This window comes from Hesperophylax consimilis, chromosome 10 (genome assembly GCF_061612785.1).
Source record: "Hesperophylax consimilis isolate HC1 chromosome 10, BYU_Hcon_1.0, whole genome shotgun sequence".
In the NCBI taxonomy this organism is placed as follows: domain Eukaryota; kingdom Metazoa; phylum Arthropoda; class Insecta; order Trichoptera; family Limnephilidae; genus Hesperophylax; species Hesperophylax consimilis.
This window is the reverse complement of record NC_142845.1, coordinates 34,689,018-34,713,281: the sequence shown is the minus strand read 5'-3', so window position 1 is coordinate 34,713,281 and position 24,264 is coordinate 34,689,018. Positions and strand designations below refer to the sequence as shown.

Genomic DNA, 24,264 nt, shown 5'->3' with positions numbered 1-24,264 from the left:
TTAGATTGAAAATTTTGCGTATGCGCTGCTCCAACTCTCCTTAGCGCTAGCAACACGTTACTTGTAATGTAACAAGCTCGCCTCGAATGTTACATTACAAGTAAATATGCTATAAGTTAGCTGCGGTGTCTACCTATTTTGACTGAGCGTAGCAAAGTCCTATTTTCTCGACCGTTTTGCATTTCGTCTGTATGTTTCGTTTTAAGATTATGGCCATTTAAATGGTTCAGTAAAGATAATATTTTTCAAATGTGAAATCATAGTGTTTATTAGGACTTTCTTATTATTGACATTTTTATGGTACCTACCGACCTGAAAAAAGAATTGTCAGTGGAATGACGTTTCTTTGAAAAAACTTAAAAATCTTAGGAGTTCAGAGGAAATTTTAGTTTTAATTTATCAAGAGAAAATTAGAAACATACTTTTTTGGACATGAGGCCTACTGTTCACAGAACTATTAGTTTAACAAATTAAATACACAAGGATTGCGAGTTTGTATTATTTATTTCATTTCATGAATAATTTTTTCAATACAAAAAGCTTTAAAAAATAAAAAATTTCCTCATTTTCCCGAGAGCGGGGGAGGTTTGTTTGACAATTAAACGGTAGTTCATAGTTGGTTTAGCAATCACAGTCTTTCGTATAGGTAGAGATAGCCCAGGTCCTTGGGCGGGTTCTCTGAGAAGGCCACCTTGTTGTCGTTGAAGATGACCCAGCGGCCCTCGTGCAGAATGTGGCACACATAGTGGCCCACCTGCGTGGAGGTCCCCATGTGAGAGATGAAGGCTATCAGCTTGTATTCTGCAAGAAAATAATAACCACTATATTGCGCCATGTTATTTAGTCAGGTTTGATGGGAGTCCCTAATGTCATGAACATTGTTAGAAGTTTTCAGTAAAAACACATCAAAATTCAAGATAGAACTTTAAATTATCGAAGAAAGCAAACACTTTGTGGCTTGACATCTTCAATTTTACAGTTATATTCTGATCCGGGCATAATTATTACAAGCCTGCAAACTGCAAAATTGAAGATTTTTTTAAGTAATGATGTTTTTGAAACAATACTATCAGACCCCACTAAGAAACTCCTACAAAATAGAAAAAAATGTTTTGAAAGATTGTAAAAAAACAATTTATTGTATGACCAAGTAAAATGACTCACTAAAAATCCAAAAATACCCAGGTCATATGGATTCCTGGAAATTCATAAAACTAATAGCCCTAATTAGACCAGTAATTACCTGCTGAAATTTCCCTAATTTTAAATTAGCCTAATTTGTAACTAATGTGTTTAACAACAATGCCATTGGGTTTTTTCCTAAATACACAAACAAGAATTTCTTGGAATTAGTGAATCATTTGAAGGATTAAGTGCTCCCATCTAACTCTAAACTCATTTCATTTGAAGTCATAAACTTGTTTCCTAATATACCTATAATTAAATATAAATCTTTAATAGCAAACTTACTAATTGTGCCCATTTACCTAATGACCTGTCCCAGGGATCTTACTTATCTTTTTAATTTGTTTTTTAAAATCAAATTATTTTTAATTTAATGGGGTGGTGAATCAGCAAAAAGATGTTTACTGATGGGAGCGCCAAGCGGACTAGCCCTGTATTGGCTGACATATTGATGGATAGTACAAAAAATAACATATTTGAATGTAAATCGCAATTATTAAAAATGTGTGGAAACGTTATGCGGATGATATATTTTTTGTATGGGGAAAGAACTCCAGCTAAACATTCTGAAGCACTTTAATTCTAATCTTCTTGTCAATAATGTAGGTATTCCACACTGTCAAACAGGGACAGATAATTGGGTAACAGGTTTTTTTTTTGTATATTAACACACTTTAATCGGGAAGAGTAGTTCTACCCGTTCGGTCGATTGATGCTTAACGTCGGGAAGGGTAGTTCTACCTTCTGCGCCCGCCTCATTTCAATGGCAGAAAAGAAGAAATTATCCGATGTCTTTATATGAATATTATATACCAATCTCTTTGTAAAGGTCCCAACTATACGTACATAATTATCAAATTGTAATGCAAGTCTTTTTTTAATATTTATCTTGGAGTCTTTTGTGTACATCGATATTTCAACTAAAATGACCTATATTATTTAAAACTTGACACTTGATAGGTATTTCATTTGAAGATCAACGAAATAAGTAATTTAGATGACATATTCTGTTATTCTAATAATTCAATTCTTGGAATGAGGGTTTTTATGACCATGAAACCCGAAACAAATCTCTCTATCTCTGTTCCGCACCCACTCAACTCCTAGGTGCGAGCGAGCGCACAGTGTCTGACGCGACTAACAAAAGCAGGTATCGGCAAACACAGTTAGGCGGACCCTAATAAATATTTACAAGACAAGTGCATGTCAGTTTTTAAAACGCAAATTGTCGTACGGTTGTGTTCTGAGGAGATAATATTTATATTAGCTTTTTCAAACCTTTCAAAATGGATTCTGAAAATTACGAAAGTGATGACGAAATCGTTGCAGATAATTTATCTGCCTGTTCTAGTAATTATTTGCCTGAATTCGATAGTGAAAGTGAAGAATCTAGTGGAAGTGAAGAAATTCCTTGTAGGAGAAGAATGTCAGTGATGCCATTACAGTTTAGTGATTCTGAAGAAAGTGATATGGAGCAAGAAGGAGAAGAGTGGTCTCGAATAGATAATCCGCCAAATATCGAATCATTTTTAGGTCATCCTGGTGTTTGCGTAACACCAGCTGATTCCAAAAGTATTATGCAAGTAGTAGAACTATTTATTGGAAATGATTTGTTTGAAATGATGGTAGAAGAAAGCAATCGTTACCATGCTCAAAATGAATCAAGATTCAAACAAACGAACAAATCCATCAAGTGGAAGCCCATAAACATTCCAGATATGAAAAAAATGTTAGGATTGATTCTGCTTATGGGTCAAGTGCAAAAAACTACGAGACAAGATTATTGGTCTTCAGACCAATGTATCGAGACGCCCATATTTTCAAAAACAATGAGCCGTGATCGTTTCAATCAAATTTGGAGATCTTGGCACTTTTCAAATAACCAAAACATTACCGATTCCAGCGACCGCCTTGAAAAAATTCGACCCGTTTTGACATATCTCATCCCAAAATTTAATTCTGTTTACAAGCCTCAAAGGGAGCTTTCTCTAGATGAAAGCATCATACCGTGGCGGGGAAGGCTAGCATTTAAAGTATACAATGCGTCAAAAATAATTAGATATGGTATTCTCGTGCGAATGGTTAGTGAAGCCCCTACGGGATATATTTGCAATTTGGAAATATACTGTGGGCAAGGAAAGCGACTAATAGATACAGTTGAAACATTGCTTAATCCATACCTAAATTTGTGGCATCATGTATATATGGACAATTACTATAATAGCGTTAAAACTAGTGAAGTGTTGTTGAAACATAAAATAAGAACGTGCGGAACAATGCGAATTAATCGAGGTTTTCCCGAATGCCTTAAAAACGTAAAACTCAATCCAGGCCAAAGTATTTTCCGTCGAAAAAATGATGTGTTATTGCAAATTTGGAAATCTAAGAGGGACGTCAGAATGATTTCAACTATACATTCTTCGATCATACTTGAAAGCGGCAATATCGATTGGAAGACGAAACTACGAATCTGGAAACCACAGAGTGTTATTGAGTATAACAAATATATGAAAGGAGTTGATCGTGCAGATCAGTATCTTTCGTATTACTCAATAATAAGAAGAACCAAAAAATGGACTAAGAGAGCTGTGATGTATTTATTGAATTGTGCTCTGTTTAATTCCTACAAAGTTTACAAGGCCTTGAATGCAACCAAAAGACTGACTTATAAACAATTTTTACTTAATGTTGCCAAATATTGGATAATGACCGAGATTTCTGAAACTGATGCAAATTTTGAGGAACCGAGACCATCCACTTCACAATTACAAAGGAAAGTCTTGAAAAAAGATCCTCCAGGGAGATTATCAATGGACACGAAAAAACATAAAGCGATAAAAATTGTCACCGGCGGTAAAAAGAAATATCCCCAGAGACAATGTCGCGTGTGTTCTGCGCACAAAACGAAAGGTCTGACGAGTTATATGTGTCAATTTTGCGACGTCCCTCTTCATAGGGGGGAATGTTTCACTAAGTATCACACCGTATCCAAATATTAGATGAACAATTTTTAGACGTGAACTGAAACTGATTAGATAAAAGTGGTTAGAAACTAAAACCTAATAGTGTATGGTGAAAAACAATAAACAATATTACGTGAGCAATACGAGAAGCATTCTACCGTAAGTGATTATTTTAAATTTCATTTGAAAAAATAACCAATATTATTAGCATGTTCCGATGGTTTTGGTCCGCTGTACCGTGCGAGGAGCAATTGTACACGTGGTATTTCAATGGGTAATAATGTGTTACTTTGACGATACTAGAGAAGTGGCAATTGTTTTTGTTTTTATAATGATTTGGGCTTGGTGAAAATATAATAATTTGTAATTTTATTAAATTGAAACCTAGTTTATACTTAAAAAATTGAGCCCTAATGACACAACAATGACTTTGTTTTCGATTTATTATGTTGCATTAGAAATAATACTTGGTTTTCGGCTAGAAATTTTATAGCTTGGGTATGCTGAGTTAGTATGTAGAAAATTTTATTGAAATATTTCCATTATTTAAGAAGATATAGCGATTTAAAACAAATTACACAAATTCGCGCGGGACCTTTATTTTCGCCCGTTTTCAGCGGTCAGCCGGCGAAAAAATAACCCGATCAAAGTGTGTTAAGACTGCACAGCCCTGAGGAAAATAATTTCCCTCCAGGGCCTATTTCATCTTTGGGGCTGCTGTGTGGAGGGTTTTTTAAAAAAAAGGAAGTTTTTGGAAGGAAAAGGGTGTGAGGAGTGACGGACATATGATCTATCCTTTCCACTGCAGTGCAAGGCGATGGGTCAAGAGAGATCAGTTGGAGAGTTCAAAGGGTTTCCCCAAACCAATCTCTCCTGATCCGGCCACCTGAACATACCTCACCTGATGAACCCGAGGTTGGCTGAGGGAATTGCAGGAACATATGTTAGAGAGAGATGCATATAGTTGCAGCAACAACTATTATTTTTTTGCCCATAAAATACAAATTTCTGTCTAGTACGAATGTTGTTTGATATGCATGAATATCACAAAATTGATTTCGAAGCCCTGGATATTTTTCATCCACTACTTTTTGTACTGAACGAATTAAATATAACGACGGTTCTTCAAAATATTAAAAATATAACTAACTAGCATCTCCGTCAGTGAATTCAGGTTCCTTGGGCTCGGCACTGTGCCCTGCCACCTCCATCTCCTCTTCAAAGTCCACGGCATTACTGAAGAGGCAGTCGGCGGCACGCTCTACATTGTTGTTGGTCTGCTTCAGCGCCTTCTCCGCCTGGCGCCGCGTGAAGCCCATGGAAGTGATCATCTCGATGTCTGCCTCGTTGGCTGACGGCACACTGCTCTCTGCAGAAATATAATAATAATTAGCTAAGTCATAATATTTACATAGCTGTACAAGTTTTTATTCTGATCTTCCCGGATTTGTCTGAAACGTTAGCTAAAGAAGGAGGAAGGGCAACACGGCATAATACCCCAAAAATAAATCACGGTAATTATAATAAGATGGTTTATAATTTGATAAAAATAAGAGATAATCTAAAATTAACAGAAATAATATTTAGGACGGGTTGTTTTGGAGAATTTGAACAATTCATCAAATTTCAACGTTCATTTCCGGGTTCTGTGAAAGTCCTATTCAAGTTCTGTTAATATATCATCATAGGCTAGTTGCTTGACAAAACTGAAATTAAAACAGAACTTGAAAAAATCTTTCACAGAACTGGAAAATGAACGTTGAAATTTGATGAATTGTTCAAATTCTCTGAAACAACCCGTCCTTAGATGTGTAAAAAATTGATGAGTTGTGTTTTAAACTTCAAATAAGTTACGTTAAAAATGTCAATATCATTTTTATATTCGTTTGCCAAACTAAGTAGGCGAGTTTACTTCATAATTTGTTTGTGTATGATTACATTGAAATAGGTCCTTTTGCTTAGTGTGTCGAGTTGGTACTCTAATGTTGACTCAACTCACGAGTTTGCAAACATTCTGTGCTGCTTGATGGGATACAGGGCTGGCCCTGTGCATGCGTAATTGGAGCAGTCCGCTCCGGGTGTCGATTTCCAGAACACCAAGGAGCTGATAATACCTAACACCTAATGCAACGCCCTTGACATTTTTACTAGCACCAGGCACCATTTGGCTCAGGGCCGGCCCTGATGGGATAGATAGATTGTGTTGGAGAAGTCAGCATTGTAAAGTTTAACTAATAAATTATTCTAGTGTATAAGAGACAGAAAACTGGTCATGAAGATAAAACTCATTTTTATATAGTTTTCTAGGTTTCGTAAGGATTCTATGTGTACTGAAGAATGTGTCCCCCAATTAAAAAAATAATTGGCAATCTTTGGATGCAAAATATGTACAAGATGCTAGGTGACAACACCAATGGAAGTGACCCAGAGACCTGGCGACAAATGGTTAGGTACTGGGGTCTTTGGAGAACAGATGGAGGGGCTAAATCCTATCCTAATGATGTTAAAATAGACATTATCAATATTGGTGTTGGAGGATTTTTTATTTTTCCAAAAATAGAAAACTTACGAGCTTTGTTTGTTCCGGGTGGTACAAATGTGTCGGCGAAATCAGCATCGGCAATGTGCTCCATGATCCAATTGGTGGCGGGCTCCAGGCCGCTGTTCTTGGTGAAGAAGAGGGCGCGCTTGCACGCCTCCGGGGGGAAGCCCATGTCCAGCTGAAATTATATTATTGTGTTACCTAAAGATGCACACAATATCACGTTTGATGGATTACACTTACTGTAATTTAACACAACAATGGTCCAAACACCTATCTACTAGTTACATGTTTGTGCAGTGTACATTTTAGATGTCTGACCGAAATATGAATAATTTATGCCATGAATTACTCATCAGTACTCACCAATTCTTTCAGGAAGTTTTCATTGTATTTTGGTGCAGGAATTTCTGTGGTTACTTCCGGAAGCAAAACTTCTCCTTCCTTCAGTCCCAGGCCTCTTAGTTCGTTCAGGTCCATCTCCCAAGGCATCTGAGGATCAAAAACAAAATATGCAAGTGAGGCTTTGTCTACCATCACACCATGACTACGACTAAAAGCCCGTGTGGGTGCAGGATCGGTAGGTAGGTACTCCGATTACGAAATTCGTCAAGAAAGAAGTCTCCAATATCAAGTAATGGTGGTGTTATTGACGAGTCACTGGTCCAAAGCTCTTGATTGCCGTACAAGGAATTATAAATCAACTTCTATAGATTGATAACTTTGGGCTTTTTGTATGAAACAAATTGGACCTAAGAAACCATAGATATTCCAATATATAGACAATAAAATTTTCATTCGGAGCCTACTTATTATACTATACACCAATGAAAAAAAGGTTATTCCATAGATTTTCATTGGTGGATATAGTTAGGCAATCATATGACGTCACAATATTTCGGTTAAAATTTTCGATCGGAGTTATACCCCCCTGCAAGGAATGAATCTAGCCCAGATTTGAACTCCAGGTACTGTTGGTTAGTTCGCAGGTTTGGCAACCGCAGCGACCAAAAAATCCAGGGTTGGCCAATACGTAATGGTAAATTCTTCAATGATTCAATTCAATTCACACACTGAAACCATAGATAAAAATACACGTAAAAGAATCCACACACCTTGTGACAAAATCCTTCAAGTAACATAGTTGGGGTTTGGTATAACTTACTTCTACTTCTACATCCAGTTTGATGGGCACCCAGTCAGAGCGAAGAGTGAATTTCTTCAGTTGGATCACCAAGTAATCGGGGAAGGTGGCTAGTCTAGTTGTCCTGTTCAATAACAAAATACATTGCATATTACAAATGAGTTTATGTTTCCCATTTTAGTATATTACTAATTCATTGTGACAATCATCTTTATATATATATATACATATAATGTGTCTGTGGCGGGCGGACGGGTGGTCTGGCTTAGTTTAAAAAAAAATCTAAAGTTTTATTTAATTATTTTACGATAGTATTCTATATTACAGTAGTTTTATTATCTACAATACAAGATTTCTTATTTTGATATTCTTAATACTTGGGAAGATTGTTACACAAAAAAGTTTTAAGGTTATTTAAAGAGTAATTAAATATACCGTCAGAAATTTCATTCAACAGCACCATTCCTCACGTCATTCTATGCTGTGCTAGAACATCTGTTCTGCCGTGTGGTATCTTGAACAAGTCATGGCAACGACCACGGCTGAAGTTTTCAGGTACGTATTAGCGATAGCGTGCAAAGAGGAATGGGCTATCAATAGAGCTATGAATAATATTAATACTAAGGACGGGTTGTTTTTGACATAATTTGAAATTGAATGTTAACTTGGAAATTCGATGAATTGTTCAAATTCTGTGAAACAACCCGTCCTAAGTATTGTAAAGATTTTCACATCTAGTTTCGAGGCTAAATCTATATATTGCCTCAAGTTGTTGCATACGGTATATGAACCACGGATAAGTTCCATGCGTCCGCATATAGACATACCTGAGGATTTTATTCCAGTATATTTATATATGAATGTATTTAGTTTGGTGTGGAGTCCACACACACCTAGCATACTCCAACTTACTTCTTATAATGCCATCAAACATGGTTATTTCAATGATAATTTTATTCCGAGATTAACACCTTCAACATAAGAGGAAAGTCACAATCTAGATGAGATTTCGAAAAACCACCCCCCGCCCCTTATCCCACCTCAAAGCAGAATTTAGATCTTTCTCGATAAAATTTTGCACACTTGACATTCAAAGAGGAAAATTACTGGTTTCATTTGATTTCGAAAAACACCGCATAAAACCCGGGCAACACGGGGGACTCTAGGCATGTAAATAAAGCAGTATGTACTGACTTAATTCCTGTGACTTTTTTGTTGACGGCTGCGCTGAAGAACTGCTCGATTTTCTCCTCTTTTGCAAAAGCCTCGATACAAGCCTTGAAGGGGATATGTGGCCGGACCAATAATGATGGATCACTAGAAAAAGATACGCCATTATTATTATTAACTTAATAACATAACATGTTGTAAGATTCTCACGGTTAAGAGATTATTAAAATAATAATGATTGTTGGAGAAATAAGCCTTGTTACGCTTTGGACACCCTTCAAGTATCTATCAGGGCAGATGTGTACTTACAGTCTCTGCCCCATGTCCTCGACGCGCTTCCTCTCCGCCTCGTATGCCTCCACGGCTTGTCGGTTGTCGGCGGCGGCCAGCGGCACCTGTAGCGCCAGGCACTGCTCGGCGCGCAGCGAGTAGCGCACCTGCCCCGTCTCGCCGCACGCCAGGCGCTCCTCCACACGCATCGACAGGCAGTTTGATGGGTTGGGCAAATTGCGGCTATTACGCTGGGGATATATTATGTTAGGTTAGGTTAAAATGTGAAGGTTATGTGTTAAATAGAATATATAATGTCATTAAATACTACATATTAATATACAGGGTGTCCGGAAACTCGTAGTACAAGCGGGAAACTGGTGAATCTACATCACATTTGGAGTCGATTTTGTAGTATATATTTTTTTTATTTGAGCTTTCGTTATCGAGTAAATCGAGTTTGAAGTTGATTTTTTTTTTTTTTTTTTTTAATCAAATTCTTATAAATTATTACTGAAGATCAAAGTACCCAACTAATTAAAACTATTTGAAAGTAAAACAAATGAAGAAACTCGGATTTGAAGCATTATTTTGAAATCACCCTTCATTTAACCCGGTGTAATCATAAAATATTTCTGTTCTGCAGGGTTAAAACATCTGTTATTCAACCCTAAACACCAGAAAAAACTTTAACTCTAAAATAGCCGAAAAATATTTTTTTTTGGTTTTTTTTTTTTTTTTTGAAAATGCTCAAATCAAAAAACTTTATGTTTTTTTGGGTTCCCCATGTGATGTAGATTCTCCAGTTTCCCGCTTGTACTACGAGTTTCCGGACACCGTGTATATCTTATCATATTAAATACTACATATAATCAGTGGCGGCTCGTGACTTTTGCGTGTTCTAGAGTGCTAATATAATATGGCAATATGGTTGTTGATTGATGTTGTTGTAGCTGAAAATGATTTTTATTTTTATTTGAAAATTCGATTTTTTGTATGAATATTTTCAGGAAAGTTCAGTTTGGCCGTGCGCCACACGGATTTCCTGAAAATTTTCATACATAAAATCAAATTTTGGAAAAAAAATAAAAATCATTTTCAGCGACAACATCAATCAACAAACATATTGCTATTTCATGCAAAATAATTTAGGTACATGATTGATATACTAGTTCCAGAGAGATGTCATACGTGACGCTTTCATTGTTTTTTAATGTGAATGTCCCAACTGCTCCCAATCGTCTGGAGCCAGTGAGACTATGGCATCCTCAACTGGGGTATGTTGTGAGGCTGAAGATGGTGGGGAGGAAGGTAGGCGAGTACCTGACTATTCAGATCTGGTCACCAAACACGACTAAAGTCATTTAAAGCAATGTTTCAATTCTGAATGGTGGTCTCACATCAGGGCGATACTGAGGGTATCTTTTACTCTGGAATGTACCGCAGGTATATTATTTTAAATTCATGAATTGAGAAATATCACATATTCTTCAAATAAAATTTATTTGCACACGCTAGGATTTGAACCCACTACCTTCGGATTGCTAGTCGGGAGCTTTACACCTCGCCCTTGGTATCTTCTGTCTTTTCTATCTTGATACAAGAAATGTGGGAAGGAAGAAGATAATCGTCAATGACATGCATACAAACTCTCTCTGGGAATAGTAACATTTTACAAAGAAAAAAAAAGAAAATAAAAAGATGTGTTAAAGAAACACAAAATTACTAGACCTAGCTTGAAACAAGTGCAAACATGTGCACAAAATCGAGGCTATACTTATTCATAATAATAATAAGGTAGGCGACACATTACGCTATATGCATCATGGCTTAGACTGTTTCAGGATATCACTCACTACACACTACCAATGAGAATGTATGGCGAGCGATATGCTGAATTAGGCCAAGTAACGAAAATATGGCGCGCTTATAGCGTGGTTTGTCACAGGGTTAGTACATGAGTTTGAAGATATCTCCTATCATTTTAAAAACTACTGTCGCTAGTTTGCAATCAATCTCAGTTTTGTTTGAATAAGTTAGCAGTTGGTTGAAAGAAACATAGGTGCATAACACATCATGACCCACATTATTTGAAAAGCAAACGGCTTTAGAAGAGAAAGGTAATAATGGAAAATGAATAAAACAACTACCTCTAAAATCTCAAGGAAATGCAAGTAAAACTCCTGGGCATCTTGCTGCCGCTTGGTGCTGAACTCCTGGTGGCCCTTTCCCACCAGACTCTTGAACATCTGCGGGGAGATGCCTTTCTGGGACCCATCATCAGACGGGAAGGAGTATCTGCCAGATATGAGTCCTACTCCAAGTTTGGCCCTGGTAACATAAACAAGTCAGTTCGAATCATTTCTTCTTGCACCATGTCATATATGAATATGGAAGTTGCCTTGAACTTACGTCTGTATGTTGAAGTCGTTGACAGGATCCGAAGGGAACTTGCTGTATAGTTCTGGGGCCTCATCCACAAAGCGTTTGATAAAGTTGGGGATTCTGAAGATAACCTAGAAATAGAGCAGAAAAACTTACTACTAAAATGTACCAAAATACAAGGACAAATATTGCAAATCTAAACATTCCAAAATTAAATGGCAAGAAAAACTATAAATTCCATGCACCAAAATTTTATAAATTTAATGCCCTTCCAAATGATGTTAACGTTAAACGTAACGTACGTTATAATCAAGGGCGATATTATAATAATTAAATGAACGCCATCTATGAACACGTAGATTATAACGACAGTCGCGTTTAACCTTAAACAGTCAATTATAACAATAAAAATACCACTATTCAATGGAAGGGAATAAATGCACGTAAGGTGGTAGAATTCTGTAAACAGGAAATTTGGGTGAGAATTGTAGGTGAAACATAAAAAAGTACAAATTATTTATGATACCGCGCTAGAATTCCAGGTGCCAAAGCCAATGGAACTATGACATCCTTGTAGGGGTATCAGGGTGGCCACAAAAAAAGGATTTCAAAATTCCCTGATAATTCCAGGTTTTCCAGGGCAGTTTCTATATTTTTCCCTGATATGTTTTATTTGGTATAAGGACATATCGTTCAAAATTTTATTTTTGAAACACGATTTACAGATACATAAATAAAGGGAATTCCGTCATCTAAAGCATTTATTATTTCCTTGCACCACAATGATCTATTCAAAACAAAATACACTTATTACAAATTTATGATATTTCGCCTGAAGACAATTTGTGTACAAATGAAAAGACCAAACAAAAGTAAGTACAGTAGAACCCCGATAATCCCAAAAACGCGTAATTCGAAATTTTCGCCAAAAAAATTTCCGCAGAAAAATTTTTTCATACAAAAATTTTTTTAATTCGAAAATCGTTAATTCGTAATTCTAAATTTATTTTTGTCCGCGCGCGAATATTTGTTGGTGAAATTCGAAAAAATTTGATTTTTGCGAAAATAAATCATAATATTTCGTAAATCTGAATCTAAAAGTCAGCCGTGGCGGTAAAAAGCCGAAAAATGTATTTTTACGTGGTTATACATCGTCCTAATTAGTATTATTATTTTGTAAATCTGAATCGATTTACACTGGAATGTTGTATTTTTTCAAATTTATTTCGAATATCCGAGTTTGAAGGGCCGAGAAAATACGTTTTACGCGGATATGTGTCGTAGTTTTACGAGTTTACACCAAATATCTGTATTTAAAGGGTCGGCCGCGAAATTTCGATTTACGCGTAAATGTATCGTATATTTACGAATTTATTTCGAATATTTGAATTTAAATGGCCCGCTGCGACGGAAATCGGCCGCGAAATCTCGATTTACGCGTAAATATATCGTATTTTTACGAATTTATTTCGAATATCTGAATTTTAAAGGGCCCGCCGCGACGGAAATCGGACGCGAAATTTCAATTTACGCGGAAATATATCGCATTTTTACTAACTTTACTTCGAATATCCGAGAAAATACGGCGCTACGGAAATAGCCGAAAAATTTCGATTCACGCCGAAATATGACATATTTTTACGAATTTACTTCAAATATCTGAACTTAAAAGGCTGATCGCGACGAAAAACTGCCGATAAAATTCGATTTACGCAGAAATATTTCATATTTTTGCGAATTTACATCAAATATCTTAATTTAAAGGGTCGGCCGCGACGGAAATAGGCCGCGCATTCTCGATTTACACGGAAATATATCGTACTTTTGCGAATTTTTTTCGAATCGAAATTTTAAGAGCCGGCCGCGACGGAATACGGCCGCGAATTCTCGTTTAACGCGGAAATATATCGTATTTTTACGAATTTAAATTCAGATATTTGAAATAATGGGCCGGCTGCGACGGAAAATTACCGCGAAATCTCGATTTACGCGGAAATATATCGTATTTTTACGAATATCTCAATTTAAAGGGTAGGCCGCGACCGAAATCGGCAGCGAAATCTCGATTTACGCGTAAAAATATAGCATTTTTACGAATTTATTGCGAATATCTGAATTTAAAGGGCCCGCCGCTACGGTAATCGGCCGCGAAAATAAAGAAATAATTGGTATTAATACGAATTTACAGCTAAAATACCACCCGGATTTGAAGAAGATTTGTAAAAATGTTGATAATGATGATCTTTAAATTTTATTACGACCGTACTGGGTGTCCGACCCTTTTGACACTTTGTTGTAACTTTGCTAACTTTTTCTTTACAGATTTCGCACCTACATAGTATAGGGTAAAAACCAAGGCGGGTGGTTTACGACATGATTGTGTTGCAAGGGCTATTTACGAAAATAATAATAAAAAAATACCTACTTATCTAGTTTGTCTTTGTCGGCATATCTTTTGTTACACACGCCGCAAGTAAAAGTAATACAACACAACTTTGGGACTTCACAAATCGTAAATAACGAATTTCGTTTTATTTTTGGAATTCCCTGATATTTTAAGAATATTTTAAAATTCCCTGACATTTCCCTGATAATTCCCGGTTTTCCCGGTTTTCCAGGTCTGTGGCCACCCTGGGTATCTATGTTATGTGGCAGAATGAAGTAGGAATACCTGCATGACGCTGTTGAGGTAGCAGGAGTTGCCGAGGTTGAGCAGACCGGTGAGACGCGCCCCGTGGGTGGGCTGCAGCGAGCTGGACGACTCCTGCAGGGCTCCCCACTCCCAGGCGCGCTGGTTCACCTCCAGCTCTAGCTCCACCATAGATTTCTCCGTCTGAACAATAAACAACTCACTGATACATATGTACACCGTTATTTCGACATAGAATTGCAGGTAACACCAAGATTTAACCACCAAGGTTACAAGGTAAACTGATCGAAAGAAGAGATGGATATAAGTACATTACCGGTAATAGTCTGTACTCAATTTGTTGAATATTTACAGTGAAACTCTCTTACATGGTTTTCCAAAGGAACGGTCAAAAACTACTTATGTGGGAAAACCTTACGTATTTAGTGTAAATTGAACCATTTTTCAAATTCAGCCTCAACCTGTTGACTGTGATGAAGTCCCGTACTTAAGAAAAAAAGAATGACACGCCGAAAAATTGTAGATAATTTATTCCAAAGCTGTCAGAGAAGTTGCATACATCAAAATAAAAAGTATTTTCTACAGCAATATTTAGCGCAAGCGAAGGATGAAAATCGCTTAATATTTTTTTTATAGATTTTAGTATGTAGGACAAGGATATCCTAGTCGACAGGACAAGGAGCTGAAAAAACCAAACTTCTTAAATGAGTTTCGCTCTGTTATGTTCAATCAGTCAAGTCTTTAGATCATTAACTTGACTAAGTTTCCGAGCTGTTATAATGATTGAGCTGCAGCTTTTTAAAAACTCGTAGAACATGTATTACAACATTTACGCTCTCAAAAACAGTTTGTCTCTGTCGTTGTTAATGAAAATATTGTATTGCATCACGGTATCATATCGACAATTGGTGAAAACTATCGATCACTAACATTAGTGTCATCAGTCTCTTATGATAAAGTGTACACCCAAAAATTAAAAGTGAACGAAGTGGCACTGCAGATTCCGCATGTAGCTGGATCACAAGGTAGGCTCTTCTTTCCTTTGTTGCAATTCCCATCGACACAATTAAATAATTTACTCCAGACAATCTTGTAAATTACAGTCCATTGGGAACTTATTGAACACTAATATCTGTAGAGATAACAACCTTTTGCATATTCTGGACATTGATTCCCCAATGGCCAAGATGGTTGGCGAGGTTGGGGTCCTCCACCATGTCGTCCTCCTCGTAGGAGAATACATCGGCCTTTCCCTCAGGGGTGATGGTGCCAAGCTTCACGGCAAGCGGGTATGTTGTGTTCACGTAGTGCTGGACCTGGGAAACACGCACAAATATATTTCAATAATGCTTACATAACAATAGTCTTGATTTTTAGATTTAGACGAAACAGAAAAAAAAAGATTTTTACATATTGATTGCAAGATTTACGCAATGTCATGATCATTGTGTTTTGCAATATTTATTGTGCCATCTTAATTAACTACTGTAATATCGTCTGATTTCAGAGAAATGCATATATGTCCGCATGTGTGCACTTGATTGACGCTAAAAGTTGACAGAATACATTGTCATTTTCTAGGTTCTTATTTGCCATGAAGAGGTGAATCATTTAAATTTACTGAATTTAAAGTTGCTGTTCTTTATACAAATAGAATGGCGTCATTGCGCCTTACAATTTTTACCTCATCTGGATGTTTGAAATTTTACCTGGCTATTATAGACTTAGAGGCCCTGTATATTCTCAGTAGGGAAATATTGGTTATCTAAAAACCCTACTAAAATTGCATGTTTTTAATCATATTCTTCATCATCATCAGCTCACCAGCAGCCAACCGCGGCCATGCCGAGTTTCAGCTCGATCAGATGTAGGAAAGTGGGTTAATTTCCGCTTCCAAGATTTGCACTCATTCATTATCGGAAACAAAAGTGAAATTCATGAAAATAGACGTATTTAAAAAAAGGTTGGACTAACAGCGTGATCGTTGCCCCCGGAGCCGTCGAAGAACTTGCGTCCGCACATAATGGAGCCATCGGTGAGGTTGACCCACAGGTTGGTGGTGAGGTCACATTTGGCGCACTTCCATCCCGTGGGTGGCACCTTTACGCCGTTGTCCAGCTGCACAAGGTTAGCTGCGTGTCTGGAATATGATTAGAGATATTTTGAGAACACTGAGATCTGGTTGATACAATTAACCCTCTATAGCTAACATTGTTATTGTAAAATAAAACTTAGATAACAATTATTCTTCTATTTATTAAATTAAAGCTTTTATGAGAGCATCGACTAGCGTCAAATACAAAGCATGGTGTTCTCTCTATTTAACACTCTTTAAATCATATAGCTCATCATAATACAATATGAGATAGCATGACTTTTAGGACCCTATCAGGCTGATAGAAATATCTCCCAAAAAGATTCTACGGGTGAGAAATATCTCCTAAATTTGCTCTTAATAATAATTAATCTGTTCTATCCAACTTCATTTTTTAAGGCGTAAGAAAGCAAAAGTGGGAAAGAATTTTTTATTTCCCATATAAAAAAAAATTATATATATATTTTTTAAATTCATTCATTCCTGCTGAAATAAAATGTAATTAAAACCATAAGGAACCACTATCCAAACTGGATACTCACTTGGAAACCCGTCTCTCCTCTCCGTCCCAGGTGCCGGCCATGGACTCCAGGTCTGCCAGCCGCATCGGGGACTCCGCTTCCAGGACACCTCGGACTGAGCGTTGGACCTGAATTGATACAATAAACCATTTGTAGCTAAATTTAATTAATTCATTAATCTCTCAAAAGTAACTGTTAAAAATAACTAATTATTGTTTGGTAAAAAAGACGTATTTACTTTTATAATTGTTTCGTATCATTTTCGAAATGAACAGTGCATACATGAAATGGGTATAAATAGTTTACAAGGTTTTATAGATAATTACTATGGTCAGCAATGAAATGTCTCTATGAAACATCTGGGGTGATTACATACATTTTACCTGGCGGGGTTAGAACATAGATAAATGATATATAAAAAAATATGTGGTGTATATTAGTGCGTGTGTGTATGTAAATGTGTTAATTGTGTTGATTAAGTTGCCAGTAATGTTTGTCTTTCGATTTTTTTTTCGATGCACTTTTTGAGGATGTTAAATTTTCTTGAACCCCCCCCCCTCTCCCAAAACCAGGAGCTGGCTACTCCCGTGGAACACGGACATCGGAAATGGACATAAAACAAGTAAATTTCTCTTACCACTTCAGGAAGACTTTCATTGGGCCACGGAATGGTGGTGAACAACGGCAGCACAACCACAGAGAGGTGGTCCGTTATCTCGTACTTGGGCTTGGCCGATTCGGGGTCGAATCCCCCCTCCACTCCGATGGCCAGTCGGGTGATCTTCTTCTCGGGCCCATCTCCTTTCTGCTCGGGCGCAATCTGGATGCAAATAGTTCAATAACAAATGGGCTACAAACAGATATCACTTATTGGGTCTTTTCCCGGTAAACCCGCAATTGGTGCCTTTTGCAGCAGGGCAATAATACTGTGCTGAAAGTACTGATATATTATACAGGGAAACCCTCTTAAGAAGTTTTTTTCCCGTCCCTGGGGTAACCTTATATGCGGAATAAATTGGGCCATTTTTAAAATTCAGTCTTCCAAGGGACCGAAAAACCTAAACTTCTTAACCCCTCAGGTTAATTTGTTCACTTTTGGGAACAGATCATCTAGTCACATAGAAATCATTGTGTCTCCTTTACTGTCATGGTTAGCAATATGATCTAACGGTTTTAGAAAGAGAAAACACCACACTTTATATTAAAATCTAGAAGTTAACCACAGAAGCATTAAAATGTTCACCTCTATGAAACTAAAGGTTCAAACCTCAATTTGAGAAAAATTTACTAATTATTTTTATATGAAATGAAAAAAATGAGGTGACAATAATGTTTACAATACATTTGTCTAATAAAATGTGTTTTTCATTATCAGTAATTTTAGTTCTGTGTTTAGACGAAAAACGAAATGTTAGACATTTTAAAAACTGTTTATTTCTAATAATTAAATTTGAAAGCGTATTTCATCACCTTTCAAAACAGTTTTTTTGTTTTCGAGTACATTCAGAATTATTCCATTTATTTGGATTTTATCGCAATGAAAATACTCAACGACCTTCTGACAGAATAAGTGAGAACTTCTTAAGCGAGTTTCACTGCGTTTATTTTAAACGGAAATAAGATAAATAAACATTAAGGAATGATTCGAGTGAGTACTCACAGCTTTCTTTTCCCTTTTGATATGCAAAAAAACTGGGTTTCCCGAATGCTGCTGGTATTGCTCCACATACTGGCGGCCAAAACTCAGGAAACTCGTCAGAGATATGTACAGCCCAGTTTCAAATTCCTGCAATGGGAAAATAATGTTTTCAAATCAAACAAAACACATTCATCTTCATCAATGGCGCTACAACCCGTGAAAAGACCCGGCTGCCCCTAAGAAACGCTTCCACCCCTGCTCTAATTTGCCCTCATCTGCACATCTGAAAAGTTGGCTCAAGTATCTTAATACTCCAAGCGTCAAACAACTTAAGAGAGTGCAATTCTCTTTAAAGGTTTTGTGCAATATAATATTATTATGTAATTTCTCTGTTTGAATGTCGTGTGACTTATCAATGAATAAATTATGTTACAGAAACACATTTTTACGCACCCACATGTTTAGAAAATTAACTAATAAATGTTTTACATAAATGAAAGGTTTTTTTTATCTTGCCGTTATTATAACTGTATGTAACCCCTATTGTTGAACCATATGACTGAAGGAAACAAAACACGGGTATTGAACTGAGAATGAACATTCAGTATGGAATATTAATTTACTTAGAGCAGTTGATATTATTTGTCAAAAAATGTTTTTTTGCCCGAATTTGTTTTTGGGAATTTCGCTGGTTATGGCGGGAATTTTATTTATCACTCTGAACATCTTGGTGAAGTCAAAAGAGCGGGAAAAATGTTTTAAATGGTATCTCCTTTCCGAAAATATCTTTATCTTTGGAATGGGCTTTCTTTTTATATTGAAGTATTTAAACAAAGGAAATGATTTGTCAAAAACATTCAATAGTGCAATATCTAAATTTAATATTGCAAAAAGATCGGAAGTTTCTTTCAGTGACGAGTGTACTTCTATGGACTTATTTATTGAATATTCTCCAATAATCTTGCCATTTGTGAATAGTATTGTGAATTATTTGGGAATGAGTATACATTGTTGGAAGGAGGTTTGTGAATTCACGAAAAACAAGTCCAATCTTAATGAGGATGAGGTATCCTCTTTAAAGGGGAGTCAAGTAGGTACCCCAAAACAGTCAACATCCAGAGAAATGGACAAAGATAGAAACGAAACAACCATTAATTTTAACAAAGAAGAAGACTTAATTTCTAATCACAAAAACGGGGCAACCATGATGGTCAAAATGACAAAAAAACAGGTGATGTTCTTAAGTATTTTTGCACAGTGGTTGATAGCAATTCTGGCATCAGCTTCAATGTATCCGATGCAAATAAAAAATCTTTCAAAACAAGACATCAATTTTACATTTCATGATAACTGCATGAAAAACCAACTAGTTTTTAAAACAAAATGTTACGCATATGAATTGAATGCGAATGGCAACCAATCAGAGGGTATTCATGCTGCTACAAGAACATTTCTGAGTAACGCAATAGAAAATGAAGAATTACTGAACATAATTAAACATCCGCCAAGTATAATCAACATAAATAATAGTTCTTCTGAAGTAAGAAATATTGTAGATAATATTTACAAGATTGTGAAAGATTTTAAAAATCTCGATCTAAACTATTCGAGCATTGATGATGACACAAATTTCTTTAATATAGAGCCCGGAGAATTTAATCTGAACTCAAGTGTGGTGGAGTGGATGGAAAAATACAAAATTTCTGCTGGTGAAAATTATCAACAAGACAACTGTTTAAAAATGTGTTCTATAGAATCGAACGACTTTAAAGTTTATTTATTATTTTTATTAATTCTTGCGTACTTTTTGCCAATATTACTGATAAGTATTTTGTTTACAAAGACAACTGATAAAATATGCGATAATGTTGTTGCAAATAATGACAACTTCATGGTTGAAAGAGCAAAGAGATCTTTCCTGTGGAGTATATTCATGTGGTCTCCCATGTTTTTCGATTTTCTATTATCTGTATATCTTTGTAATTATTCTGTAAATTTGGTAATGTCTACCATTTTTTTGATAAGTGCGAATTTGTTTGAAATTATAAAAGGTGCAATGAATTTGAATTATTTGAAGAAACACGCTAATAATAATTCTGTTGATCCAATTATTTGATTGAACATTTAACATATGTAGAAAAATGTAACTCGTGGAAATAATTTTATTGAGAATTAGTTTATAAATTATAAATTTGGGTAATGTGCAGAAATAATCAGAAAATAAATTACATTTATCACAATAATATCATCGTGTGTGTATAATATATACATATATAGGCATAATGTGCAGGTGAGTGGTTTATTTATGATGTGCAGTAAGCTCAATGATGTTTCACTTTCCTGGGGGTTTTAGAAAAACTGCAGGGTAGAAACAGCTGTTAGTATTAACTAGTATAAAACTTTATAGACATTAATGTAGTATGCATTTAAAAAATATATATGACTCGATAAAGCCGCAAACACAAGAAATAAAGGTTAATTTTTGTGCAACTCACCGGGTCGTCGAAAGAATAAACACATTCATCCTTGTAGATTCTGTCCTGCTGGGAGGGAATTTTAATTTTAGAAAGATGAGGAATAAGCGCGTCGATATTCGACATCTTAACCACTTCAAAAGATGTATTTATAAATAAATCTAAACTAATTCACAAATTTAACGGAGGATGACAGTTTTCTGGCGTTTGCGATTTTTTTTCTCCACAGACAAAAATAAAGAAGTGTTTGGATGTGTTCACTATGTTTATAGTTTATGCTTTATATTATGGGAAGTTTTGTTTTCTTTTTTTGGCTTTCACCAAAGAATAATATTATTTTCTAAGAACCTTGGCTTTCACCCATTACGGACAATAGACACATTATGCTACATTATGCGCGCATAATTTGGGCGTGGCATATACGTATTATATGTAAAGGTGACACACTACGTTGTAATCTTCCTCAGTAGAGGGGGACAGATCAATTGGGGAACTGCCGCCGAATATCATTTCTTTGTATGGGATCTGTCACTACAGATGACAGCCGCGTAATTACGGCGCTCCGGAAATTGTTTTCACCCCTTCTCCTGCCGTAGGTAGGAGAGGGGGTTGCATAATTTTCAAATATAGCCTGGCTAGCAGATTAGAGCGCATATGGTCGCCACCCCACACTTAAAACACATAATCTTTTTAGGTATGACACGTCTATATGGGATTGAATGGAAAAATGGATTTATATATACAGCTTTGAACTTATAGCGTAATAGTAATAGTATAAGAGTAATATTTATATCCATATTTTTTATTATTCTTCTTCTTTCGTATGGTGGAGGGGTCAGAGGGGGACATCTAACGTTGCCACGTGAACCTCATCAATCCCGCCGGGGAATGAATGGAGTGGGAATTCGTTGACCACATGTTCGGTGGTCTGCACCGAATCACATTCACACATCGCCAACTCTTCTGACTCTTCGAGACCCCATCAATGAGAGCACCTTAAACTAGGTTTTTTTATTATGATAGGTACATTATTTTTACAAACATATTGATAATTTGAGGAATGTTGAGAAATAGGAAGCGGAGGTGGGCAGTTATTTAAAATTTTACCTAAACACTAATTCCATAAGTTTTATTCAAGAAGCAAACTTCTCGTTTCAACAGATCACTATCTCATAAAATTAAAATAGTAAATAGACAATATTGTCTATGAATTGAATTTAAAAAATATATTTCATGACGTTTGATTTGGCGCCGTTTCGTGTTTGGTCTTGTTTGTCAGTTTTGTTTCACTAATAGTTCTCTGAAAATGGATCACGAAGATGATGATAGCCAGTTTCCCGATTGCGAGGAGCTTATTCCATATGTTATCGGCAGTAACATAGTTCAACGCAATGGAGAGAAAATATCCTGCTGGGGCCGAATAACGTCCATCAACCCAGCCGGTGACAACTTCTCAATACGCACCGTCGACGATCAGGACATTACTGTTCGATTGAGGAGTCCCTTGTCAGAGCCACTCGAAGGATGGGTTGAGGTCCATGGCGTGGCACAAGGAAAAACAATCAACTGCAAAGACTTCATCGTGTTTTCTGCGGAGCAGGCTCAAGATGTCGACAAGGAAGGTCACAAGGCTTTTGTGCAACTTCTCACCGCTCTCGATGAGCCATGGAACCTGGGAGAAAGCATGAATGGCCACGATGGAGTCACGCCAATGGAATAAAAAGGATAATATTAATTATTCCTGTTAAATTGTTACATGCCCTTTACTATTTATAAGTTATCATAAGCTGTAAGTCGAAAATATAAGTAATTTTAACTGTAACTCCAGTCTTCTTATTTCATAACCTTCAAATGGTAAAGATACATTATGTAAAACAGATACTTTCTGCAATCTTACCATCGTTGAACGTGTTGTTTCTTCTTTCGGGAGCTCTATTATAACATCATAGTGATAATTTGTTGTGTGCATCGTTTATAAGAAAGGGAAGGGTAACTTTTAACTGGCTTATTGATATCTTTGTATATAAGTGCTCTTTACTGGTACAATTGCCTCAAACGCAATTTGGTTGATGTTCATCATCAAATTGACAGTCAGCTACATTCCGCCTCACGCACGCAATTTAAAAAAAAATAACGCTTGATTTCAACTTAATTACCACTGGAAAGAACTATTTAAGTCGGCTGAGATGCAAAACATGCACACAGTAGGTTCTTAGGTCGTTAGCCTGGGTTATTTTAATAATTTATGTGATAACCTAACCTTCAAAATGAACTTTGAGAAAAAATTGAACTTTAATGCTTATTTTACTATTTCCCCGGACACGGTCAGTGGCTGAGTTGACATCGCGTTTGGGTCCCACCAAGGCGTAGTGTATTGAATTCCTTGGCTGGCTCCTCCATCACAACACAAGCAACATTTTACACTTACTGTGGTGTTAGTAGATTTTATTTCTATAACAGTGTTAGCGTAATCTATACCATACTTTGCTGAATACTACACATTGTAGTAGCGTGGGTAATGTAGTTTGAATCATCAAAGACAATATTAGCGACTCTATCGAAAATTTGGACAAACATCCTTTTTTTTTGAAAAACAGAGCCATCTGTTGGACTTAAAAGCAACACGCGTTATTGGTTCTCTATCTGAACAGACAAACTGAGCCACAGCAATGCGTGGCATGGTACAACTAGTAGATATATAAAAACAAACATATTCAAATCCAACATTGTGACAAAATTTCAAAGCAATCAATCAGTGAATAACTTTCAGAGATTCAAGATTTTGAACGAACGAACATTAACATTTTTATTTATATAGATAGATAGATTACTGTTGTAATAATATTGTTTCATCATATTTTCTTTATCAGTTTTACGTTAGTGCATGCTGTCGATTGCTCAGTAGGTATAGTCTGTTCTTAAAATCTACGGAAAAGCCCAGCTGCGCGTAAAATCAAATAAAATGAAATAAAACAGTGCAGCTTTAATTTATATCAAATTCCATTAACATTATATTATTCTTAAATTCTAAATTATTTATTATTGTCTTGTACTAGTCATATCCTTGAATGGTCCTCGTCAGATCGAGAAGTGTTGATAATTTGATACATTTCACCAGTGGTTAATTCGTTCCTTTCCCATAATTCGTGGTTCAGTTCACTCGTTTTGTATGAAGAAGAGTTATTGATAATGTGGCAATTTACTCCAGAAGTGTCTACGAAACATT

General features: G+C 36.2%; 2 protein-coding genes across 2 annotated transcripts; one reads left to right on the top strand and one right to left on the bottom strand.

Moving 5' to 3' along the window:
• Positions 1–485: 485 nt before the first annotated feature.
• Positions 486–21,273, bottom strand: Usp5 (ubiquitin specific protease 5). Its single transcript, XM_089636875.1, has 16 exons — positions 21,060–21,273; positions 18,586–18,711; positions 17,563–17,745; positions 16,947–17,053; positions 16,284–16,449; positions 15,458–15,625; positions 14,331–14,492; positions 11,687–11,790; positions 11,425–11,605; positions 9,314–9,525; positions 9,029–9,151; positions 7,856–7,958; positions 7,057–7,182; positions 6,718–6,868; positions 5,299–5,517; positions 486–801 (listed from the first exon to the last, which is right to left on the bottom strand). The coding sequence occupies exons 1-16, from the start codon at positions 21,162–21,164 to the stop codon at positions 629–631; spliced, it is 2,409 nt and encodes an 802-aa protein (XP_089493001.1). The 5' UTR covers positions 21,165–21,273; the 3' UTR covers positions 486–628.
• Positions 21,274–22,291: 1,018 nt separating this feature from the next.
• Positions 22,292–22,849, top strand: LOC149420671 (uncharacterized). The gene has a single exon (XM_089636263.1). The coding sequence runs from the start codon at positions 22,345–22,347 to the stop codon at positions 22,756–22,758; it is 414 nt and encodes a 137-aa protein (XP_089492389.1). The 5' UTR covers positions 22,292–22,344; the 3' UTR covers positions 22,759–22,849.
• Positions 22,850–24,264: the final 1,415 nt, after the last annotated feature.

Excerpts from the sequence above, each read along its gene's own strand:
- Usp5 (XM_089636875.1), bottom strand. The coding sequence starts at position 21,164 with ATGTCGAATATCGACGCGCTTATTCCTCATCTTTCTAAAATTAAAATT. Across the intron at positions 18,712-21,059 it reads TTTATTCTTTCGACGACCCG|GAATTTGAAACTGGGCTGTA; the intron begins GTGAGTTGCACA and ends TTCCCATTGCAG. Across the intron at positions 5,518-6,717 it reads ACCCGGAACAAACAAAGCTC|AGAGCAGTGTGCCGTCAGCC; the intron begins GTAAGTTTTCTA and ends ATATTTCTGCAG.
- LOC149420671 (XM_089636263.1), top strand. The coding sequence starts at position 22,345 with ATGGATCACGAAGATGATGATAGCCAGTTTCCCGATTGCGAGGAGCTT.